The sequence below is a fragment of the Uranotaenia lowii genome, chromosome 2 (genome assembly GCF_029784155.1).
Source record: "Uranotaenia lowii strain MFRU-FL chromosome 2, ASM2978415v1, whole genome shotgun sequence".
Classification (NCBI taxonomy): Eukaryota; Metazoa; Arthropoda; class Insecta; order Diptera; family Culicidae; genus Uranotaenia; species Uranotaenia lowii.
This window is the reverse complement of record NC_073692.1, coordinates 334,289,928-334,309,825: the sequence shown is the minus strand read 5'-3', so window position 1 is coordinate 334,309,825 and position 19,898 is coordinate 334,289,928. Positions and strand designations below refer to the sequence as shown.

General features: G+C 34.7%; 1 protein-coding gene across 1 annotated transcript; it reads left to right on the top strand.

Annotated features, from left to right (window-relative positions):
* Positions 1-7,827: 7,827 nt before the first annotated feature.
* LOC129749137 (pickpocket protein 28-like) lies at positions 7,828-9,914 on the top strand. Its single transcript, XM_055744025.1, has 5 exons — positions 7,828-8,084; positions 8,152-8,403; positions 8,467-8,899; positions 9,047-9,576; positions 9,641-9,914. Exons 1-5 carry the CDS (start codon positions 7,909-7,911, stop codon positions 9,867-9,869), a joined length of 1,620 nt encoding a protein of 539 aa, XP_055600000.1. The 5' UTR covers positions 7,828-7,908; the 3' UTR covers positions 9,870-9,914.
* The last annotated feature ends 9,984 nt before the right edge of the window (positions 9,915-19,898 follow it).

Here is a 19,898-nt window from a genome sequence, read left to right as displayed (position 1 = left end):
AGAATATAAAGTTTTTGGGAAAATCTACCGGTTGGATCAAAAGTTATGCGAAATATAATATTTTAGCCAAAAAACCACCCTTTTTTTAACCCACAAAATCCATGTGTGTTGAACAAGGCCATGTGGTTTGAATGGTTTCCCGATCAGAAGAGCATGTCAAAATAATAACTTAAGCATATCTCAATAAAATATTTATATCTTTTTCAGTTACAATTTTGTACTAAAAGTTTTCGACAATTATTTTAAATCTGGGTTATATCATAATTTGATGGACATTTTTGAGTAGGATTGGATTGATTTCCAACGATAAAGAATTTGTTTCAAATTGTTATAAAATATTATAATCATACCTCATTTCAATAAGGTTTTTTTTAGATTTTCTTTTCCAGGATTTTCATCCTTTAGGATGATTCATCCCTTAACCCGTGAATGAGATATTATTTTGAAATGAGCATATCAAAAACTTATATTATTTGGCTATGATCGTATAGATTTTTTTAATGTAATTTGAGATATTTTTAAAATTTTGATTATTTGCAAATTTTTCATCCCATTAAAATACAAAACAAATGAATAAAAAAGAAGCTCAGAAGTTTAAGCACATAAAAAAGTCATAACCATTTGCTCGTGTTAATTTGGAGTACAAGGGCAAATTAGAGAAATTAAAAAAAAAGTTGCCTCTACATTTCATTACATATTTGGCCCCAAATTTCCGAAATGTACATTAGATAAAATTAAATAATTAAGAAATTCAAATTCAACACTCTAAGTTACCTAGGCTTGAGATATAGCTCAGTTGGCAAGTCAGTTGCTTCTTGAGCAGATTTCCGTGAGCTCAAGCCCAAGAGTAAACATCGAACCCAGTTGTACCGGATAAGTTTTTCTATAACTTTCCGCCAACTGCAACGTTGATAAAGTCGCGAATGCCACAAACATGGTAAAAAGACTATAATCGAAACAAAAAAAACTAAGTTATCCAAAGAAGATTTTTGGTAAAGATCAGCTCAGTGAATTGGTAATTACACCTGATTGAAATTAAGGAACCAACTTTTGGGTTGACCTTGGTTGAGTCTTATTTGACACTGCTTATTTATTTTACTATTCGCCCAAAACTGTCTGTAGACAGCGATGAAAAACTTTCCTACACTCGAATTGAGCTGTGAAACTAAACATTTGTTATTGGCATAGGACGTGATATTTTTCGGGATTTGATGACTTTGCTTTTTTATTCATTACAGATAGATACTTTAACCAGATTTTTATGGATTATTCTAATTATAATACAATTATTTTGCTAATTTTACTTAAAAAATCGTTCGAAATCACTTTTATTAACACATAACATTCAGGAAAATAGATTTCTTCTCGATAAAAGCAAATTTTAGTTCAAAATTTTTTGAATCATCGACAATATTATTTTAAGACACAACCTTTTCAATGGTTTGATCACTCACGACTTCCAAAACAATTTCGAAACAAATCCTGCTGCAAGATATCAACATGTAGTTTGATTTTGCCTATAGAAAATGCTGCAATGGTAATAAACTTTTATTGTTGCATTTAATTTTTTCAACACATTATTTGTTTGATTTTGAATTTTTTACAACGAATCATTAACAATAAAGAACACTTTTGATTTTTATTTGCTAAACTTGAACAATATGATAAGCTGTCTTTTTACCCTAGAAATCCTTAGGAATCTACGCGCGCGGAATTGCCGAAATCGGCGTGTCTGTGTGTCATTAACTTCGAACTAGAGTGCGGTATAAAAGGGAAGAATAAGATGGGGAGAAGGTAGGTCTTGTAGTGGAATCGATAAAAAGTTAAACAAAATACTCCCATCAGGAAAATTCGAGGTCAAAGAACGACGCACTCGTCATGGGAAGACGAATGATAGCAAGTATTCTGAGTGAAGAATCATCAACTGTCACATGTGATGTAGCAGGAAGCAAGGAATGACAGAAATTTTACATTTTTTTTTATACAAAATAATTGAATTTACTACAGCAACAAATGTTTATGGAATGACAGAAATTTAACAAAATTTTAAGTACAAATATATTGAATTCATAACTACAGCAACAATTGTTTACGGAATTCAAAAACTGATCATCATCCATTCCGTCAAGCGAACATTGATTGAAGAAACATACACCAACATTAGGGTGGTAATGATTGTATGGCAAAATTACGTGACCGAATTTTTATCATCCATATTGTAGATTAGCCTCAAAAACAGGCCTGTGCAGAATTACAGCTCAATCAAATTTGATTTAGGGGTACCTCAAAGCGCTCAAAGCTTCGGTTTTTTGTAACCCTAAAAAATCTCCCAAGAGGGGACTAAAGGAAATCTAATTCTTTTCAAACTCGGTCAAATTTCCCGAAATTTTAAACTTTTTAAACGTTGAAGCATAACAGCCATGTGATTCGAGCAGATTCGAAGCACATACTGTGCTTGAAAACTGCTCGAGTCTCACGGCCGCTTTTTCTTGAATTGGAAACGAGCCTCAACAGCCCGGACACTAACCTGTTTTGGTATTAGTTGAAAAAACGAAATGTAGATGTCACATTGATGCTGGTTTGATGCCTTCTAGGGGGCTCGAAAAGTGATCAAAAACAAATGCTCGATCAAGCGGGAAAACTTTGTGGATGAAAATTAAATTTTGGAAAAGTATGTTTGGTGTTATGAATTGATTTCGATATGTGAGGTCATAAAATTTTACACATCGAAACACTAATTTTGCTTATGGAATTCAAAAAAGAGTAAAAGCACGTTTTAAAACATTCGCACATTATGATGAATAAGAATCGACAAAACATGGTAGATGTCACAAATATAGTTTTAAAAAACTTGTTTTGATAATGTTTTGTGTGTAGAAAATTTGAAATTTTAAATTTAACTACTGGAATCCAACAAAAAATAGACCGGACAATACGCTTTTACTAAAGCACAATAAGATTGACCATTTTGTAAGTAGGACTAAGTATAAGCTTTTAAAACACAAATCATTACACTTTTTAAACCACACAAATTGTAGGATCCCTGATGAAGGTGTTATACGACACCGAAACGTAGGATTAAAATAAATTTTATAAGAAACTGGACTGATTTGCCGAATATAATTTCATCAAAACATACAGTCGAAAACTCAACATCAACACAGAATGTGGAACATTTTAGGTTTTTCTTATATCAGATTTTGTGACAAAAATGTGTAAACAATTTAATTTGAACGAAATCATGAATTGAATGAATTGGTGTTTTTCTGTCATATTAGATTTCACATAAAAATTTAAAAAAATATTTAAAGTTACCACTTTTTCGGACTAAGGTGCAAAACACATGAATTTCAGTCATCCAAAACTACTGAGGTTCTTGAAACGTCAATGTGATAACCCAGTGACAGTCTTATAGGATGTTCGTAGTAATCCATAGGGGAAAGTCGGGTAGGACGTACACTTTCAATATTTCGAAAATTACAATGTTTGGCACAAATCTAATAACGGGAATATGTTCGTCTAAGTGTATCATCACTTTCGAGACCTTGTGTATAATTAATGGCAAGCAAGGTCCCATAATAGTAAACAAAACAAACAATAACTTTGAGGATCCATTATCTGATGTAATTTTCTCTTCTCATAAAATACTCATTAACTCGCAAAAATTTCAGAATTTTCAACCGTTTTCAAAAGTAGAGTGTTTATTATACATTTTTTAAAACCATCTGGAGGAAAATCAGCGAATTTCGGTCAAAGGGCTTGAACAACAAACGTTTTGAAAAAAAGTTGCTAAGGAGGGTAAGACGGACGCCTCAAGGTCGGGTAAAACGGACACAAAAGTTTCTTCAGGTATTTTAATTTTTCATCGGTTTGATCTTCCATACGCCATAAGACCTTTGCAAGAGCAATTGTCGGTCGAAAATCACTCACCATCTTCAACAGGCGATTATAACTGTAAAAACAGGATCTCTGGTGAAAAAAGCGCTTATAAAATACGGAATTCCGAAACCACACTGTTTTGCTTCCGGACTCGGATCAGTTGGTTCCCTTGTGGTTGAAAAACATTTCCAAATACTTAACTCACAAAAATATCTACTTTTACAGCAATTTTTGCGGCAAAATGTACCTTTTCTGAGCAGTGTCCGTTTTACCCGACCATTTCTGAAAAGTGGAATTTGCAGGTATATTTTAAAAAGCTATAAAAACAGTCTTGATGAAGATAATTTACAAATTCCAATGGTTTATGCGATAGCAAACAACCTAAACTGCCCATCTGCACGAAAACTGCGATGAAAAAAGCAATATCTGATTTTCTATTGCGATTCTAGCTTAGAGTGTCCGTCTTACCCGACTTTCCCCTACTTAGTTAACGCATCAACTGAATCTGCATTATCTGAAGACAATTGTTTTTAAGGAATGAAATCCCTGTTGACCGGATTTAAGCAATTTTGAATAAAAAAAACTCCCAAATGCAAAGTCTGTTGGAGATCTCAGAGAGTCACAGTTGTTGGAGTAATTTGAATACGGTTTGTTCTAAATCTTATTTATTGTTCGAGATTTTTTATGTTAAAAAAAAATAAGATAAACATAGCGACAACGATTAACGTCTTACAGTGGATTATTATCAGTGATTAACTGATTCGGATTTTCGAATGAATCAACTTACTAAAGTTCGTGTGCTCACAAAGTTTAATAACATAAAAAAAAACAAATATCTTCTACCATTGCATTGAAATAATGAGGGGAGAATGAGGATACTTGATCCCTAGGAATACTTGATTCCTTAGCTATATCTCGAAACTGGAATGTCTTACAAAGATCAAATGTTCTAGAAAAGGGTGCCAAAATGAGCAAAACAACAATGCTTGTAGTTTAAAAAAATTTAACAAAATAATTGTTTGAGTAATTGAACTTTGTTTGAAAAATTTCACAAAATGTAACTTGAAGATCTTTTTTCATCACTTTAAAATGTTCCTTACATTGGAAAATTATGAAAAAAATATTTGTTTCAATGTATCAATCGTTCGAGCGTAGAATGAACTTCATAATGCCATATTTTCAAAGCAATGGAAAACTCTCAACTTTTTTCAGAAAAAGTTTTTTTAAATGTTGATTATGGGTACAATTGATCCCCCTTCCAAACGGCATATTCTTCCTCTGAATTGATCGTTATGATTGCTGAATTCGAAATTACTAATATTCATCCAAAAACTAATATTTATCAAACAATTCTCTGAAGAAAAGAGCAAAAATAAGTAATTTTGTCTTAATTATAAAAAATAGCGCCTTTAAGTATGCAATGTTATAAGCGTTGAGACAAAGTTATAGAATTTTCTTCTTATGTCTGCTATAAATTGTGAAATGAGAACAAAAATGACCAAAATAGTCAATTAACATTCTATCTTGGGGTTTTGTTTGAATTTTATACAAGGATTAGGGCTTCCTGAATAAAAGATCAAGTCTCCTTCAATAGGGGATCAAGTCTCCCCTAACTTCAGAAAAATCGCATTTTGTTTACTCCCACGAAAACTCTTCTAGTTCATCAACGGATTCAAGTAGCGTTCTAATTTCTAATTTCTAATGGAGCATAAAAACTTGAAATTACAAGCTGTCAGAAAATGTCAAAGGCGGCTAAATTTTTCCAAAAAGATATGGTGAAAATAAGAAAAGGGGATCAAGTATCCCCACTCTCCCCTACTTATGTAAACAAAAAAAAGTATATATAGATACATATATAAATCAAATATTCAAAAACCAAAGTGCATGGGGACGCACCGACTAAACATTTCAATTAGCTCAAAACTGACTCTAAAAGGTCGGGTTTTTAATTTCGGAAAAGAATACACTCAGGCAAATTTTTTATATAATTTTCATAAAATACGTCTTTTTGTCATTTTTTTAAGCGACGACCTTAGCAGGCGGAAAAATAGCTTTCTTGCAAATGTTTTTACTTTTGTACCTGTGTTATTAATGAGGCTATAGTTATTATAAACAAAATGTTCTCCTCACTTTACTTTATTAAATAGTTTCTGAAGATGGTTGAAATAAAGAGTAATCCGAAACGTAAAAACTAAAGCAAATCTTTCCATCTAAACATCACCGAACAACATCAACCAGAACCCCCACAGATAAAATCAAGGTTGCCGAAATCACAGAAAAATCTGTAATAGAATTTTGAGCAAATTTTCATCACAGAATCTGTGTCACAGAACACAGAATTTTGAAAAATTCCCAGATTTTACAGAATTTTTAAATTTCGAAAGGATTTCCGAAATTATATTTTTTTTTGGTTAATATAAAATTAAGATTTGTTATTCAGTAAAGTTCGATAAGATTGGTTATTTTAATTGATTTTACTCAACTTGAGTGTTAAAAATATCATAAAAAACGAACACAAACACATACAGGATCTCAATGAAACATGATGTTTTCTCGAAGAGATTCTTTTTTCCTTAACTCTAAGCGTACATCTTTCGAGGATATAATGGCTAGCATCTTACAAATGCTAAAACCACCAACCCACATGTATGCCGTGACCGGGATTCGATATCATACCCCCTGGCTTAGAAGACTTGACGGCTATCCTCTATGCCACGGGCGGAGCGAAATTTCCATGAAATTTCAATGAAAATTTAAGGAAATAGCATCACAGAAAACCATCACAGAATTTTTGGGTTAAATCACAGAAAGTCAGAATTTTTTTCTCTCAAAAACACAGAATGTTTTTTTGGCAACCTTGAATAAAATACGTCTTACGTTTTTTGGAGTGAAAAACTATTTTTAATAAGAGTCTTTTGAAATTCTTTCAATTTTTTTAAGAAGCTCTAATGGAAAATAGAAAAAACGGCAGTGTGAAGAAATAATAGACACAATCATTCCATCAGTCATTTTTTAAGTTGTAGAGCTATCAATTTTATTCTTGATTTTTGTTTACTTTTCAGCACGTTAACCTGCAAAAATATCTAAGATCAAAGGACCGGATGTTGCCGAACTTGGAAACGGGTATTGATGTGCTGCTAATAGTACTATAATGTATGTAAATAATACCAAAAAATCAGCCGAACAATAAAATAAATTTAACATGTATTTTTTTGAATTATTCTCATCAAACGAGACATATCATGTTTTAATAAGACCTAGTTGCAAAAAGCAACAACCTCTCAATGAAGGAGGTGTTCATCTGCAGAATTTATTCGCGTCATAAGAAAATCTTATAAATTTCATTGTTTTTTCTTATGGTGCCACTTCATTAGAGAACCTTATGCCATATATAATAGTATTTTTTGTTGCAAAAACTGTGTTTTGGTCATCAAATAACACTATTGTTTTCTTGATTTTTTTTTATTTTTCTCAGTGATATAATGACAAATTTATTTAGTTCACGTTCCGGTTAACTTTTATAAACAGTTCTTCAGAACTGTTTAAATGCCGGAAAAAAATCAAACTTCTTATTAATCAATAGTTTTCCTCTGATTTAAACAGTTCTGAAGATGGTTGAAAAATGTTAAATGAAGTAAACCGAAACGTGAACTGAATAAAGTTATTGTTACCTCACCAAGAAAAATCCACCAAAAATCGAGAAAACATAATTTTTCTGAGTGTAGAGTTACTGGTTTTTAAGCCTCAAAGAACGCCGTTAAAAAAAGAAAACGTACTCATTAAAAAATTTTCACTTATACTGTTTGGTACAACGCTCACATCGGAAAATTGAGTTACTTCCAATCAACCCAAAAAAAAATTGTTTTGAACAAATTAGTCGCACCCACACGTCTCTGCAGTGTGCTTATCGATACTGAACGTCAGTTCACCTTCATTTTCGAACTAGTTCAGGTCTTATTTTTCATTTGGAACTTTGCAATCTTTTTTGTCAGTTCTTTTTTCGGTAATTTAAACCCTTCTCGGAATCCGATGGAAACGGAACCAGAAACTACTGCCAATATCAAATGGCATGGCAAGTGGACCTACTTTTCCGTGCCTCCAAACATGCAACAACGATCCAAGGAAATTATACAAGAATTTTTCCAAGTTACACCGATTCATTGTGTGCGATACTTTGCGAACAACAACAGCAAATATATTGAGAAGTAATTTTTAATTGGAACACATCATCCACTTGGAATGTTGCCCCTAAACTTTTGGTTTCTATTCCAGGATTTGGTGGCTGACCGTATTTTTGACATCCACTTACTTATGTACCAGTTACATAGTTGAGGTAATCGGAAAGTGGAAACTGAATCCGATCATCGTGACGTTTGACCAGCAGCCGGCGTCCATTTATACGATTCCGTTTCCGGCTGTCACCGTTTGTCCGGAAACGAAGGTTAAATCTTCGCAGTTCAAATTTACCGAAGCCTTTGAGTTAGTGAGAAGTGGCCAGTTGAATGAATCTACCGATGCTGAGAAGTTAGTTTTTCAATGCTTTAACCTATAATTGGTGTTACGTAAATTTATCATCTTCAATTTCAGAGTGAAAAACGTGCTAGCACTTCTACAGCTATGTGATCATAACCTGTACGATCGAAACGAGGAACCGTACGATAATGAAATCCTTAAAAGGCTGCGAAAGATGTCGATTCCATCGTTCGAGGTGTTCAACACCTGCCACTGGAAAGGTTATCAGACGGAGTGTTTGAAAATGTTCCGTAATTCGCTGACCGAAAGAGGGTTTTGCTATACTTTCAACAGTCTGGCCAACAACGATATTATGAAGACCCGGGAGCTTCATTCGACTTCCTCGTTCAATTCAGAAACGCGTCACTCTGACTGGTCTCTGGATAGTGGTTATCGGGTGGGTGTCGGAAGTAACGCTTTTCCCCTGCGGGTTTCCATTGGAGGATATCATGGAAGCCTAGGGATGTCACTAGTTGTCAACAAGAGCGACATTGATTATCTTTGTGGGGTAAGTCGTTGAACCAATAATGCCGTCATAAAGCTATGTTCAGTTAGAATTCGGAAACACTACTTGTGTAGCCGCGACACCGAAAATTACCACTGCAAGAATTTTTTAAACAAGTGTATTCTAATTCTAATTTTTTTGTTCTGACAGGACTCCTTCCAGGGCTACAAAGTGATGCTGCATATGCCGAACGAACTCCCCCAAATGAGTCACCAGTTCTTTCGGGTTCCACTGGACACAGAACTGACGGTCGCCATTACCCCGCAAGTCATGTTGACGGGAAAGCGAGCAGAGACCTACAGTCCCCAGAAACGTCACTGCTATTATTCCAATGAGCGTAAGCTGCGCTACTTCCAGATATACACCGAGAAAAATTGCGAAGCCGAATGTTTAGCCAACTACACCCTAGATATGTGTGAATGCGTCCGATTCTCTATGCCCCGATCTCAGAACACGCCTATTTGCACACTCCATGATAGTCCCTGTTATCAGAAGGCGGTCTACCAGATGCTCAAGTACGAAACCATAGACGGTGAGCAAGAGAAAGAGCATCTTGGAACCTGCAATTGCATGCCGGCCTGTAACGATATCGTTTACCAGACCCAGATTTCTCAAGCACCCTGGAACTGGCAGAACGGAACCGTCTTCAGCTACATGGAAAAACAATTCGAAAAGGATGAGTAAAGCTTCGGTTTATTTTCATTTTTGAATTTGACCAGCGATTAATATCGATTTCATTTTAAGGGTACATCAATCGAAGGTGATCATTTACTTCAAGGAGACCCAGTTTATTCCACTGAGGAGAACCGAAATCATCGGTGTATCGGAAATGATTGCCAGCTGCGGTGGACTAATGGGACTGTTTTTGGGCGTCAGCATCGTCAGTTTAGTGGAATTGGTTTACTACATTACGCTGAAGCCGGTCCTCATTTGGATGGGGCATAGTTCGTTGATTACTGATAACGTTATTTAATATCTTTTGCTTAATAAAATTATATTTCTTATTCTGCGAGACGGGTTAGGATCCATGAATTTGATTGTTAAACAAATAAATAAGATAAAATCAAAAGTTCATTTATTATGTTTTTAGATTTCTCTCAAATTGATTTGAATAATTTTCCTGACAAGCCCTTTCATTTGACATTTCGTTTGAGTTTTTCGAAAATTTACTATTTGATAATTACTAGTGCTGGTAACTATAAGCAATTACTCTTTAAATATTACTAGTTACTATTGCTGGTAACTGATACTAAAACAATAACCATTTAGCATTGATTTAAATAATCCTGGTGAGAAGTTTAAGAATGTTTTCACTTCATTGTAACAATAATTCATTTCACTGTTTAATTTTTTCTAGTAGGTAACACCAAAACCAGTGATAATGAAAATTGAACAAAATATTAAAACCAATTAATTATTGCTTATATTCGTCGAATGAATTTTAAAATGTTAGGCTCTACTACAAACTGATCATTGATCAAACGCAATCAAATATGAATTTAATGGATTCAACTGTATTGGTATAATTGATTCAACTGTAAATATGATAGATTCAACTACAATTGTTTGATTGATTTTAGGCATTCAACTATAAATATATTTGATTCAACTACAAATTGCTGATTGACCTTAAGGGGTGGGTAGGGTCTAACACTTTCAAAAAATCGATATTTTTATTTTTTTATTTTCTTATTGTAAATCATTTCAAGAATGTTGTGTCAAATTTTCAAGTCAATTGAAGCAAAACTGTAGAAGTTATAGGCCTTTATCTCCTCCTATCTAATACTGCAAGAAAGCAAGAGCAGAAACTTCAAACGCGTTTTTCTCGAAAGCACGTTTTTAAAGTCCGTGGACATCGTCATTTGAAAACTACTTATCCGATTCTTTTCAAATTTGGAACATATTTTCTACATATAAAATACCAGACCCCAACGTTTTTATTTTCTGATTTTTTTACTTTGGGGAGATTTTAGAGGTGAAAAATGGCGGATTTTTAAGTGAAAAATCGTAGTTTTCACTTAAAACCGCCACAAAAATTTCTTAAAAATATTTTTAAGTTAAATAAAAACGTTGGGGTCCAGAAAAACATCTATTAAAAATATTTTGCTCTGTTTTTTTGACTTTAGATGATTCTGTGCTGAGATACAGTGTCCACCGCAAATCCTGTTTTCTAAAAGACATCCTCGAAAATGCTCCGTCACCGGCTCATTTTTCAATATTTTTCTACGAAAAAATTACTAAATGATCTTTTAACAATGCTTTGTATAATGCAAAAAAAATGAATACATTTGTTTGAACGATAGCTCTAGAAAAAAATCGTGAAAATGGTGTTTTTTTTATACCCGTTAGACCCTACCCCCCCCCTTAAGCAATCAAAAATGAATATAATAGATTTAACTGTAATGGTATAATTAATTCAATTGTTAATATGATAGATTCGACTACATTTGTATGATTGATTTCAGGCATTCAACTTTAAATACGATGGACGTTATTATAAATTCCTGGTGGTTGTACTACATTTACCCGAAAACCATTGCCCAGAATGAAAAATCCCCTGAATTTCAATCGCCAGAAAGAACCATTCCCCAGAATTTTTTTCCCCAGACGAACCATTCCCCAGAAAAATTTTCGCCAGAATGTACCATTTCCCAGAAATTTTTTCACCAGAATAAACCATTTACCAGAAATTTTTTCGCCAGAAGAACCATTTCCCAGAAAATTGAAAACATTTATCCTTACTAGAAATTAATTAAAAAAAGTAATTGTTACAAAAAAATGGGGTTTCATAACTTTATTCTTTTGCGGCAAAGCCGCAACCAACGAGGATGAAGGGGCTGAGGCGGCACAAAGCCGCCGAAGCTCCCAAATCCGAGCTGGCCGCCGACCCGCTGTCGGAAGCGGCGGCCCCATTACATTGGTCTAGGTCTGCGTGAAAGCTAGGGGTGATCCCTTAGCCCCGTCCGCCACGCGACAGCGTGAAGGACAAAACGTCTTTGAAGTTCGAACGCGCAGCGTGAGGAGTCGGATACCAACACGGTTTTTAAAGGACCATGGTAAGCATTGAATCCATTAAAGTACCATAAACCATAAACAAAGCACAATATTGGTTCTAAAATAAATTTAGTTAGAAAATTTCAAAGTCGTAGTTTCATTTAAAAAAATCATTTTGAAAAAATGAATTTCGAATCATCTGCAATTTAGAAGAATTCATTAGAACAAAAAAAACAAATAAAAATACAAGAGGAAAAAATCTGGGATTTGTGCCATTCTGGGAAATGTTCTATTCTGGGGAAAAAAATTCTGGGAAATGTTCCATTCTGGGAAAAAAATTTCTGGTAAATGGTGCATTCTGGGGAATTTTTTTCTGGGAAATGGTTCATTCTGGGGTTTGATTTCGGGTATTTGTCATTCTGGGAAAAATTCATTCTGGGCAATGGTTTTCGGGTAAATGGGATACAATCATTCCTGGTTGACTTCTCACATAGCACGGGAAAAAAGCTGACTAATTATTTCAATTTTTCAGCTAATTATTCGAACTGTTAATGTAAATTAAAACATATATCTTAGTATTTTTAAAACAATAGTTTATATAGTTGGCACGAACAAAATAGAGTATTTTAACATATGTGTGTAGTGTGTGTTCTCAGCCTGCCAGCCATCCCTGCTCTCAGCCAGCAAATTGAAAAAAAAAACTGGTGCAAGATGTGAGTAGCTGCAACAAATTTTCAGCTAGCTACCAAATCATGTCGCTATTTGTCGCTGAAACGCCACCGATGTCTGGCTCCGTTGGCTGTTGGAGTAGATGGCCATATTCGAGAACAATTCGTTTGGAAAAATCAACGGAAAAGATTGTTTAATTTGACTTTTTTCATTTGATAAAATGACTACCTAATAATTTTTCTCCGCTTCTAGATTATACCACGGAGAACCAGAGTTCGGGCTGGAGCCCCAACCGTGTGCAAAAATACCAACCGTGATTTCAAAATAAACGACGCCATTTTTGCAACTTAGCTAAGAGCCACCAGATGTCGTTACCGGTACTTTTATTTTTTCCATTTTTCTACACGCTCAGACGATAATACCTTCAACAAAAGAAAAATGCGCTCAAAGCCAAATTTATTTTCGGTCACTCAATCGGGTATTAAGATAATTGTATGGTTTTTCAGTTTTTGGCCTGTTTTTGTTTTTGTCGACATGAAATTCACTACATCAAGACTAAATTGAATTTTTTTTATAATTTAGAATAAATTTCGATGATGACCCATGTTTAAAAATCCGTTCAGTATTCTTTTCTCTTTCACAAAATTGTTATCTAGGTAGGATTGATGAAAAATTGGCGCATGGTGTTATCGGATATCTGTAATAAGTATAATAGACGGGGGGAATATTTGAAGAATTTTTAAAATGCAATTACTTTGCTCTGTCTAAGAGGCAAAATTCGATATTTAGAAGCTATTCATATTATCGAATATTTTCGGAGGTAGATACTGAAGTCCTATCCTAGCAGAAATGACGATGTTTACATGCTAGAATTTCGCAATGTTCGAACGAAGATGGGTGGTGATACTTTCGATTAATTAGATTTAAAATGCTTCGTTATGAGTGAAATTTGATTAAAAAAAATCTGATCCTAAACAAAAAGTGGAGTTTATCCAATAGAGGGGTATCATAAATTAACACATCATACAGAAATCCTGCGGCAAATGTTGACTGAGCTATTTTTGAAATTATAATTCATATTAAACAGACGCATAATTAAAATGTTATATGAACTTTCTCTTCAAACAACTAAATAATGTGGTTTTTTTCTCAAACAAAATCAGTGGCTCAATACAAAACGAGTACCAAATGAGCCAACATTGCCAAAAGAAAAAGATTTCGTTTAAAGAGCATATAGTTCCTGCTGCAAATTTCATAATATTGCTTTTTATATACCCCAAAAAAAGAAAACTAGTTGGTGCGACCTGGAAGTAAATTTTGGGTTATTTATGTTCTGAGTGTTCTCAACTGTTGACAAAAAAAATCGACAACAATAGCTGAGTCACTTAGCTTCTTAGCTACTAGATGGTGCTGTTTTTAAGCCAATTTTAACGGTTTTAAAATGGCTGACGATTCAAATTCTTACACACGGATTCGACACATATTTGTTCGGGGCCCGTTCTCTGGTTCTCTGTGATTATACTCCGGCGGGAGCAGCGAGCATAAGGGCCATCAATGGACAAATAGAACCGATCCCAAACCCCAGGTTCAGGATGATGATGTGTCAGCAGCTGCCAAAAATAACTGCTGGCTTCTCAGAAGATTCCCACTTCCCCAGGAAACTAAAGACATTTACGGATAGCTAGTAGCCAAATGATTTGCTGTTGAGAAGCTAGTGAACCAAGAAAAAAAATGCTGGGGGACATCGACGAAGAAGAAGATTCAAGAACTGTGGTGATTTGGTGCTGCCAAAAAATCACAACAGCTAGAATTCCTACTGATAAAATTCATCGTTCGGAAGCGCCCAGTAAGAAATGAGGTTAGGACCAGACGCGCAACATAGTGCAAGCCCATTTTATGCTCATCACGGGAAACTTCATGACGTGGTTTAATTTTAATAAATAAATACATGTAATTGTTGTTTTTTCCCATCCAGAAATAAAAACTCCATGGAATCGCCTATCAGAAATATAAATTGATTTGAAATGTAAAACAACTGAATCTACAATATCAATAGTTGCGCTTAATAAAACAATCATAGAGATTCAATAATTCAATCAATCGTATTAACAGTTACATCAATTGTACTTTTTCAATTGAATCCACTATAGTTATCGTTACGATGAAAGTTGAATCTATTTTTTTGTTGAATGCATTAAATAAAACATAGAAGTACTGTTGAATCTATTGTAGGCATTATTAAAAGCACAAATTCAATCAGATAATCTATTAGAGCAAGTTCACTGGTGTTGGAAAAAAGTGTTAGAAATTTTGACACTTTTAGAACATTTTGGAAATTTGGCCATACAAAAACATTTTCAAGATCTGTCGCTTTCAAGTTTTTCTACAACACGCTGCTTTCTTTTTCTTGTTCAATCAAAGATTTACACTTGTTTAGAAAAGTGTCGTTTGTAAAGAAAATAGACTTTCTATGTTGAGGAGTAAAATCGTAGGTGACTAGAATGGGGTTAAAAAATCATTCTAAACGAAGATCAGCAACCTTGGTTGAAAGCAGAGCTGTTAAAAAATGACAGCATTAAAGATGGCTACTGTTTTTTATCATCACATTACCAAAATCCAACTGTGCACCGAGCCGCAGTCAGGGATCATCAGGCTTAAAATCATCATCGTCAAAAACTTGATGATATCTCAAGAGTCGAAGCACACATTATGGTGTCGGAAAGTGGTTCAAGCAGAGATTCGGAATTAATTTTGTATTGGGTGTGGTCCTATTGGATTGATTTACGGACGTTGTTTCTCGAGAGTCGAAACATACGTTGTGGTCTCGGGAAGTTTTACAAAAAGTATTCGGAATTCATTTTTGGTCGGGTGAAGTTCGGTTTGATTGATTTTTAAGGACGTTGTTTTGCGAGTTGTGAGCTTGTGTGAGGCGCGAAATGGATCACCGCGGAAGCCGCGGTCACGACAATAATGGCACAGGGAGTGCTATCTCACGGTAAGTACTAACCCGTATTATAAACAACTGAATTTGAAAAGAAACCTACGGAATTATGCCGATTCTCTGTCCCAAGGTTATCATCATCTATTCTACATAACAAATTAAAGTGGTAAAAAAAGAGGAATTTGCAAATTTTTTTCCGCCATTTTTTTCTTTCCCAAGTGATATTTTCGTTAAAAAAAAGAAGAAAAAAAAAAGAGACATATAGACTGGATGGCTAACGTACAAAAAAAACTAAGCGAGAGATCTCAAAAAAGGAGCGCGAGGACTCCATCGTAATTTTTGTGAGTGAAAGGAATCCTAAATCAATGGTATGAGCGAGAGGTCTCATTTGTACTTAGTCGACCATCAACAAAAATTGAGCTAGTGGTCTCATCTATAAATTTATAAATAGTCGACAAAAAAGATTTTTTTTTGAGCGAGAGGTGTCAATAAGATATGATGTAACTTAAATGTCATAGAAATAGTGAAAACAAAATCAGTTTAAAGCATTTCAGCGCGAGGCCTCAGAGCTCTTTGAATGATTAGGTTAATGAAAATTAACCACATAAGGAGCGAGAGGACTTCATATTTCATTATCTGAGCGAGGTCTCAGTTTTTAGCAAGATATAAAAAATATTCAAGAAAAAAATGGAAACATGCTTAAAAAAAAAATAATAAAAGTAGTGTTTTGAACTAATTTTCTTCGACTTTCCAAGTACTGAAAAATTGTCATTGTTTTGTTTTTCTAACCTCCCTATAAAGAAATATTTGAATACGTGCATCGGTACCATACATTACAGCACCAATATATAATAACAATTTTGGTTACTTTTCTTTCATATTTGAAATATGTTTTTTTTTGCAAATCATATCAAATTCTAACTTATTTGAGTAATAATGCAACCAAATTAAACAAATTCAGAGGTTGTTTCCCTTTTCAATTAATTTTTGAAATTATAACATTTTGCAATGCATTTAAAATTGATTCTAAAAGTTAATGAAATATTGAAATGATCTGAGCAAGGTTGCCGAAAAAAATTCTGTGTTTTAATGAAAAAAAATTCTGACTTTCTGTGATATTACCTAAAAATTCTGTGACGATTTTCTGTGATGCTTTTTCCATTAATTTCATTCAAAAGTCATTTCAAATTGCGTCTTTTTTACATTTTACCTAAGAAAAATCAATAAGCATTACCTATTTTATCAAATTTTTGAAATTCAAAGATAATTATCCAAAATTTACATGGGAATAAAAAATATGAATTTTGAAAAATCGTCCAAAATTTAAAAATTCTGTGAAATCTGTAAATATTTCTAAAATTCTGTGTTCTGTGACACAGATTCTGTGATGAAAATTGGCTCAAAATTCTGTGAAATTATAGATTTTTCTGTGATTTCGGCAACCTTGGTGTATTTAACGTTACTTGGTTTGAAGTTGTTTATGTTCCATATTTTCATTTGGATTTCATAAGAATAATATTTGGTAGATGAATCGAAAGTTAAAATCAAAACTGAAAAATTTCATGTGTGTATGTTACAGGAAAATTTTGAAAAATAACGATATGGATACAATGGTCAATGAACTAGCTGCGGAAAAAGCCAAAGCTACCAAACTGGCCATAGAACTAGAAAAAGCAGGAGAGACGATTAGGTCGCTTCAGACCAGTCTAGCTAGGTCATGCCCTGAGTCACATAATATTGTCGATGAACTTGCAGAACAAAATGCAAAAACGGCTGAGCATGTCAGGGAGCTAAACAAGGCTAAACAAATTATTATAGATTTACAAAATCATGATCGTAACACTAGAACGGAAACACCAGAAAGCGATTTCAATGGTGTTTGGGTCCGTCGAGTCCGTCCGTCTAGATTCTATTCCACCATGAATCAAATATCAATCGCATCTATTACTGTGCCCGAATGCAAACCATTTGGTGACGGGCCTAAGATTGAAAGACACGCTATACAATGCTTGGAAAGATCTTCTAGAAGATTCCCTTAGGTTGGCAGGCGTTTCTGATGAGGCAACTCAATATACAATTTTTAAGGTAAAGGTAGGACAGCGTCTACTAGAAATTTATAAACGTACTGGATCAACCTCATTGACTCCCGATTTTGTGAGATTTCCATTTTCAAACGCCATGCACCGCTTGGACGCACACCTCGCGTCTGGTTCGGATGTGATGATGCAAAGACGTAAACTGGCTTTGATTGAGCAGGCTGCAGATGAGTCTGGCCTGAACTTCGTCATGCGCGTTGGGTTACTGGCAAGAATGTGTAACTTCGGTGATGAAAAAGAATACACCGAAATCATTAGTAGGGGAAAGTCGGGTAAAACGGACACCCTAAGGTAGAATCGCAATAGCAAATCAGTTATTGGCTTTTTCATCGCAGTCTTTGGTCAGATAGGTAGTTTAGGTTGTTTGCTATCACATCAACCATTAGTATTAGAAAATTTCCCTCATCAAGACTGTTTTTATAGCAATCCAAAACATGCTTGCAAATTACAGTTTTTCAAAATGGTCGGGTAAAACGGACACTGCGTAGAAAAGGTAGATATTGCCGGAAAAAATGCTGTACTTGTACATTTTCTGTGAAATAAGCATTTGAGAATGTTTTTAAACCAAAATGGAGCCAACTGGTTTGAATCCGGTAGCGGAGCAGTGTGGTTTTCGTAATTCCGTTATAAACAGTGCTATTTTCACCAGGGATCAACTTTAAACAGTTTTTATGGCCTATTTGAGATACTGAGTACTTTTTGACAAACAATTTCACTTGTCAAAGGTCTTCTGAAAGCATATGGAAGATCAAACCGACTAAAAAATTAGAAATATCTAGAGAAATTTATGTGTCCGTTTTACCCGACCTTGAAGTGTCCGTCTTACCCGACCTAGCAACTTTTTTTTCAAGACGTTTGTTGTTCAAGCCCGTCCACCAAAATTCGATGGTTTTCCTCCAGATAGCCAATGGGAAGCCAAATAAAGATTCCACAGTTGGAAACGCTTGAAATTTCCAAAAATGAAGCGAGTTATGGACTATTTTCTGAGAACAAAAAATTACATCGAATGGGGTAGCATAAAATTTTTTGTTTGTTTTGTTTACTATTATGAGACCTTGCTTGCTACAAATCTACAAAAGGTCTCGAAAGTGTTGATACACCTAGGAAAACATATTCCCATCATTAGATTTATTCCAAACATTGTAATTTCCGAAATACTGAAAGTGTCCGTTTTACCCGCTGTGTCCGTCTTACCCGACTTTCCCCTACCACTGCGGGTACTGCCATAAACAAAGATGTGCGTGTGAGAGCGAATCAAAACTATTTTATAGAACTCTGAAAGCTTACCTCTTCTCGAACCTGATAAATAAAGGCAGTTGAATTCTGAAGTCAAAAGAACAAGACGTGTTTCACTATTATCCGCACCTCACTGTGCCCGAATAAGGTCTAGAGCACATTGTCCAAGGTTGAGGACATAACAGTGCGAAAAATGACTCTCGAAATGATACGACTCAAAGGCACTTTTCCAGAAATCGTTGATAAGGTTAAAGAAATTGAAACAATTAAGCTCAACGAGGAATACTTCAAGTTAAAGCACGGTAACAATAAATCAGCTTTGCTTGCTCCGGTTCGTGTTGAGTATCCAACAAGAGGACGCCGCTACCGTGGACAAGGTCCAAGAAATCGTTTGTGGCTCAGCAGTTTTATCGCCAAAATGATAACCGCTTTAAATTTGTCTCCGCTTCTAGAGGCCCTTGGAATAGGTCTTCGAGAACCGCTCAAGGTAACAATAATATGCGTAGAATTCCATACAGCGGAGTAAACAAATAAAAGTTTCAAAGCTTCATTTAAAAATGAACGTGGTGTGGCCTCAGATCTAGAGACCATGTCCATGGATGTCAAATCCAATAGATGCATCAGCGTGTTCCACGGTTCTGAAGAGTGTCTATCGAAAAACCAGGACTGCTACAAATGTGGATACATTGGTCACATCGTTCGTGCATGTCATAATTTCCAAAGAGGCGAGCCAGTAGAGAACTCCGATGCAAACTCGGTCCCGAGGAAAATTGCCGTCGTAGAAAAATCCGAAAGATCAACATCTCCGGTTGAATATATAGGCGACAACACTGAGTAATCTGAAAAGAACACAGACATTCTAATCAATCAAATTTCTTTGCATTGTATCTAATTTTTTTAATGAAAAATCAATATCAATGGTATCTTGTTGAAAAAAACAACATTCTAGTGTGTTCTATTCATTTCAAATAAAATGTTCAACAAAATATAACTAAAAGTATCTCACTCTGCAGGCAAACACTCATTGTCCTGACCAAAGCTCAGGTAATCTGATTGCAACCGCCTA

What these genes read in the sequence shown, in the direction of transcription:
- LOC129749137 (XM_055744025.1), top strand. Translation starts at nt 7,909, where the DNA reads ATGGAAACGGAACCAGAAACTACTGCCAATATCAAATGGCATGGCAAG. An exon ending in AACAGCAAATATATTGAGAA is followed by an intron (nt 8,085 to 8,151) that starts GTAATTTTTAAT and finishes TTTCTATTCCAG; the next exon opens with GATTTGGTGGCTGACCGTAT. An exon ending in ACATTGATTATCTTTGTGGG is followed by an intron (nt 8,900 to 9,046) that starts GTAAGTCGTTGA and finishes TTGTTCTGACAG; the next exon opens with GACTCCTTCCAGGGCTACAA.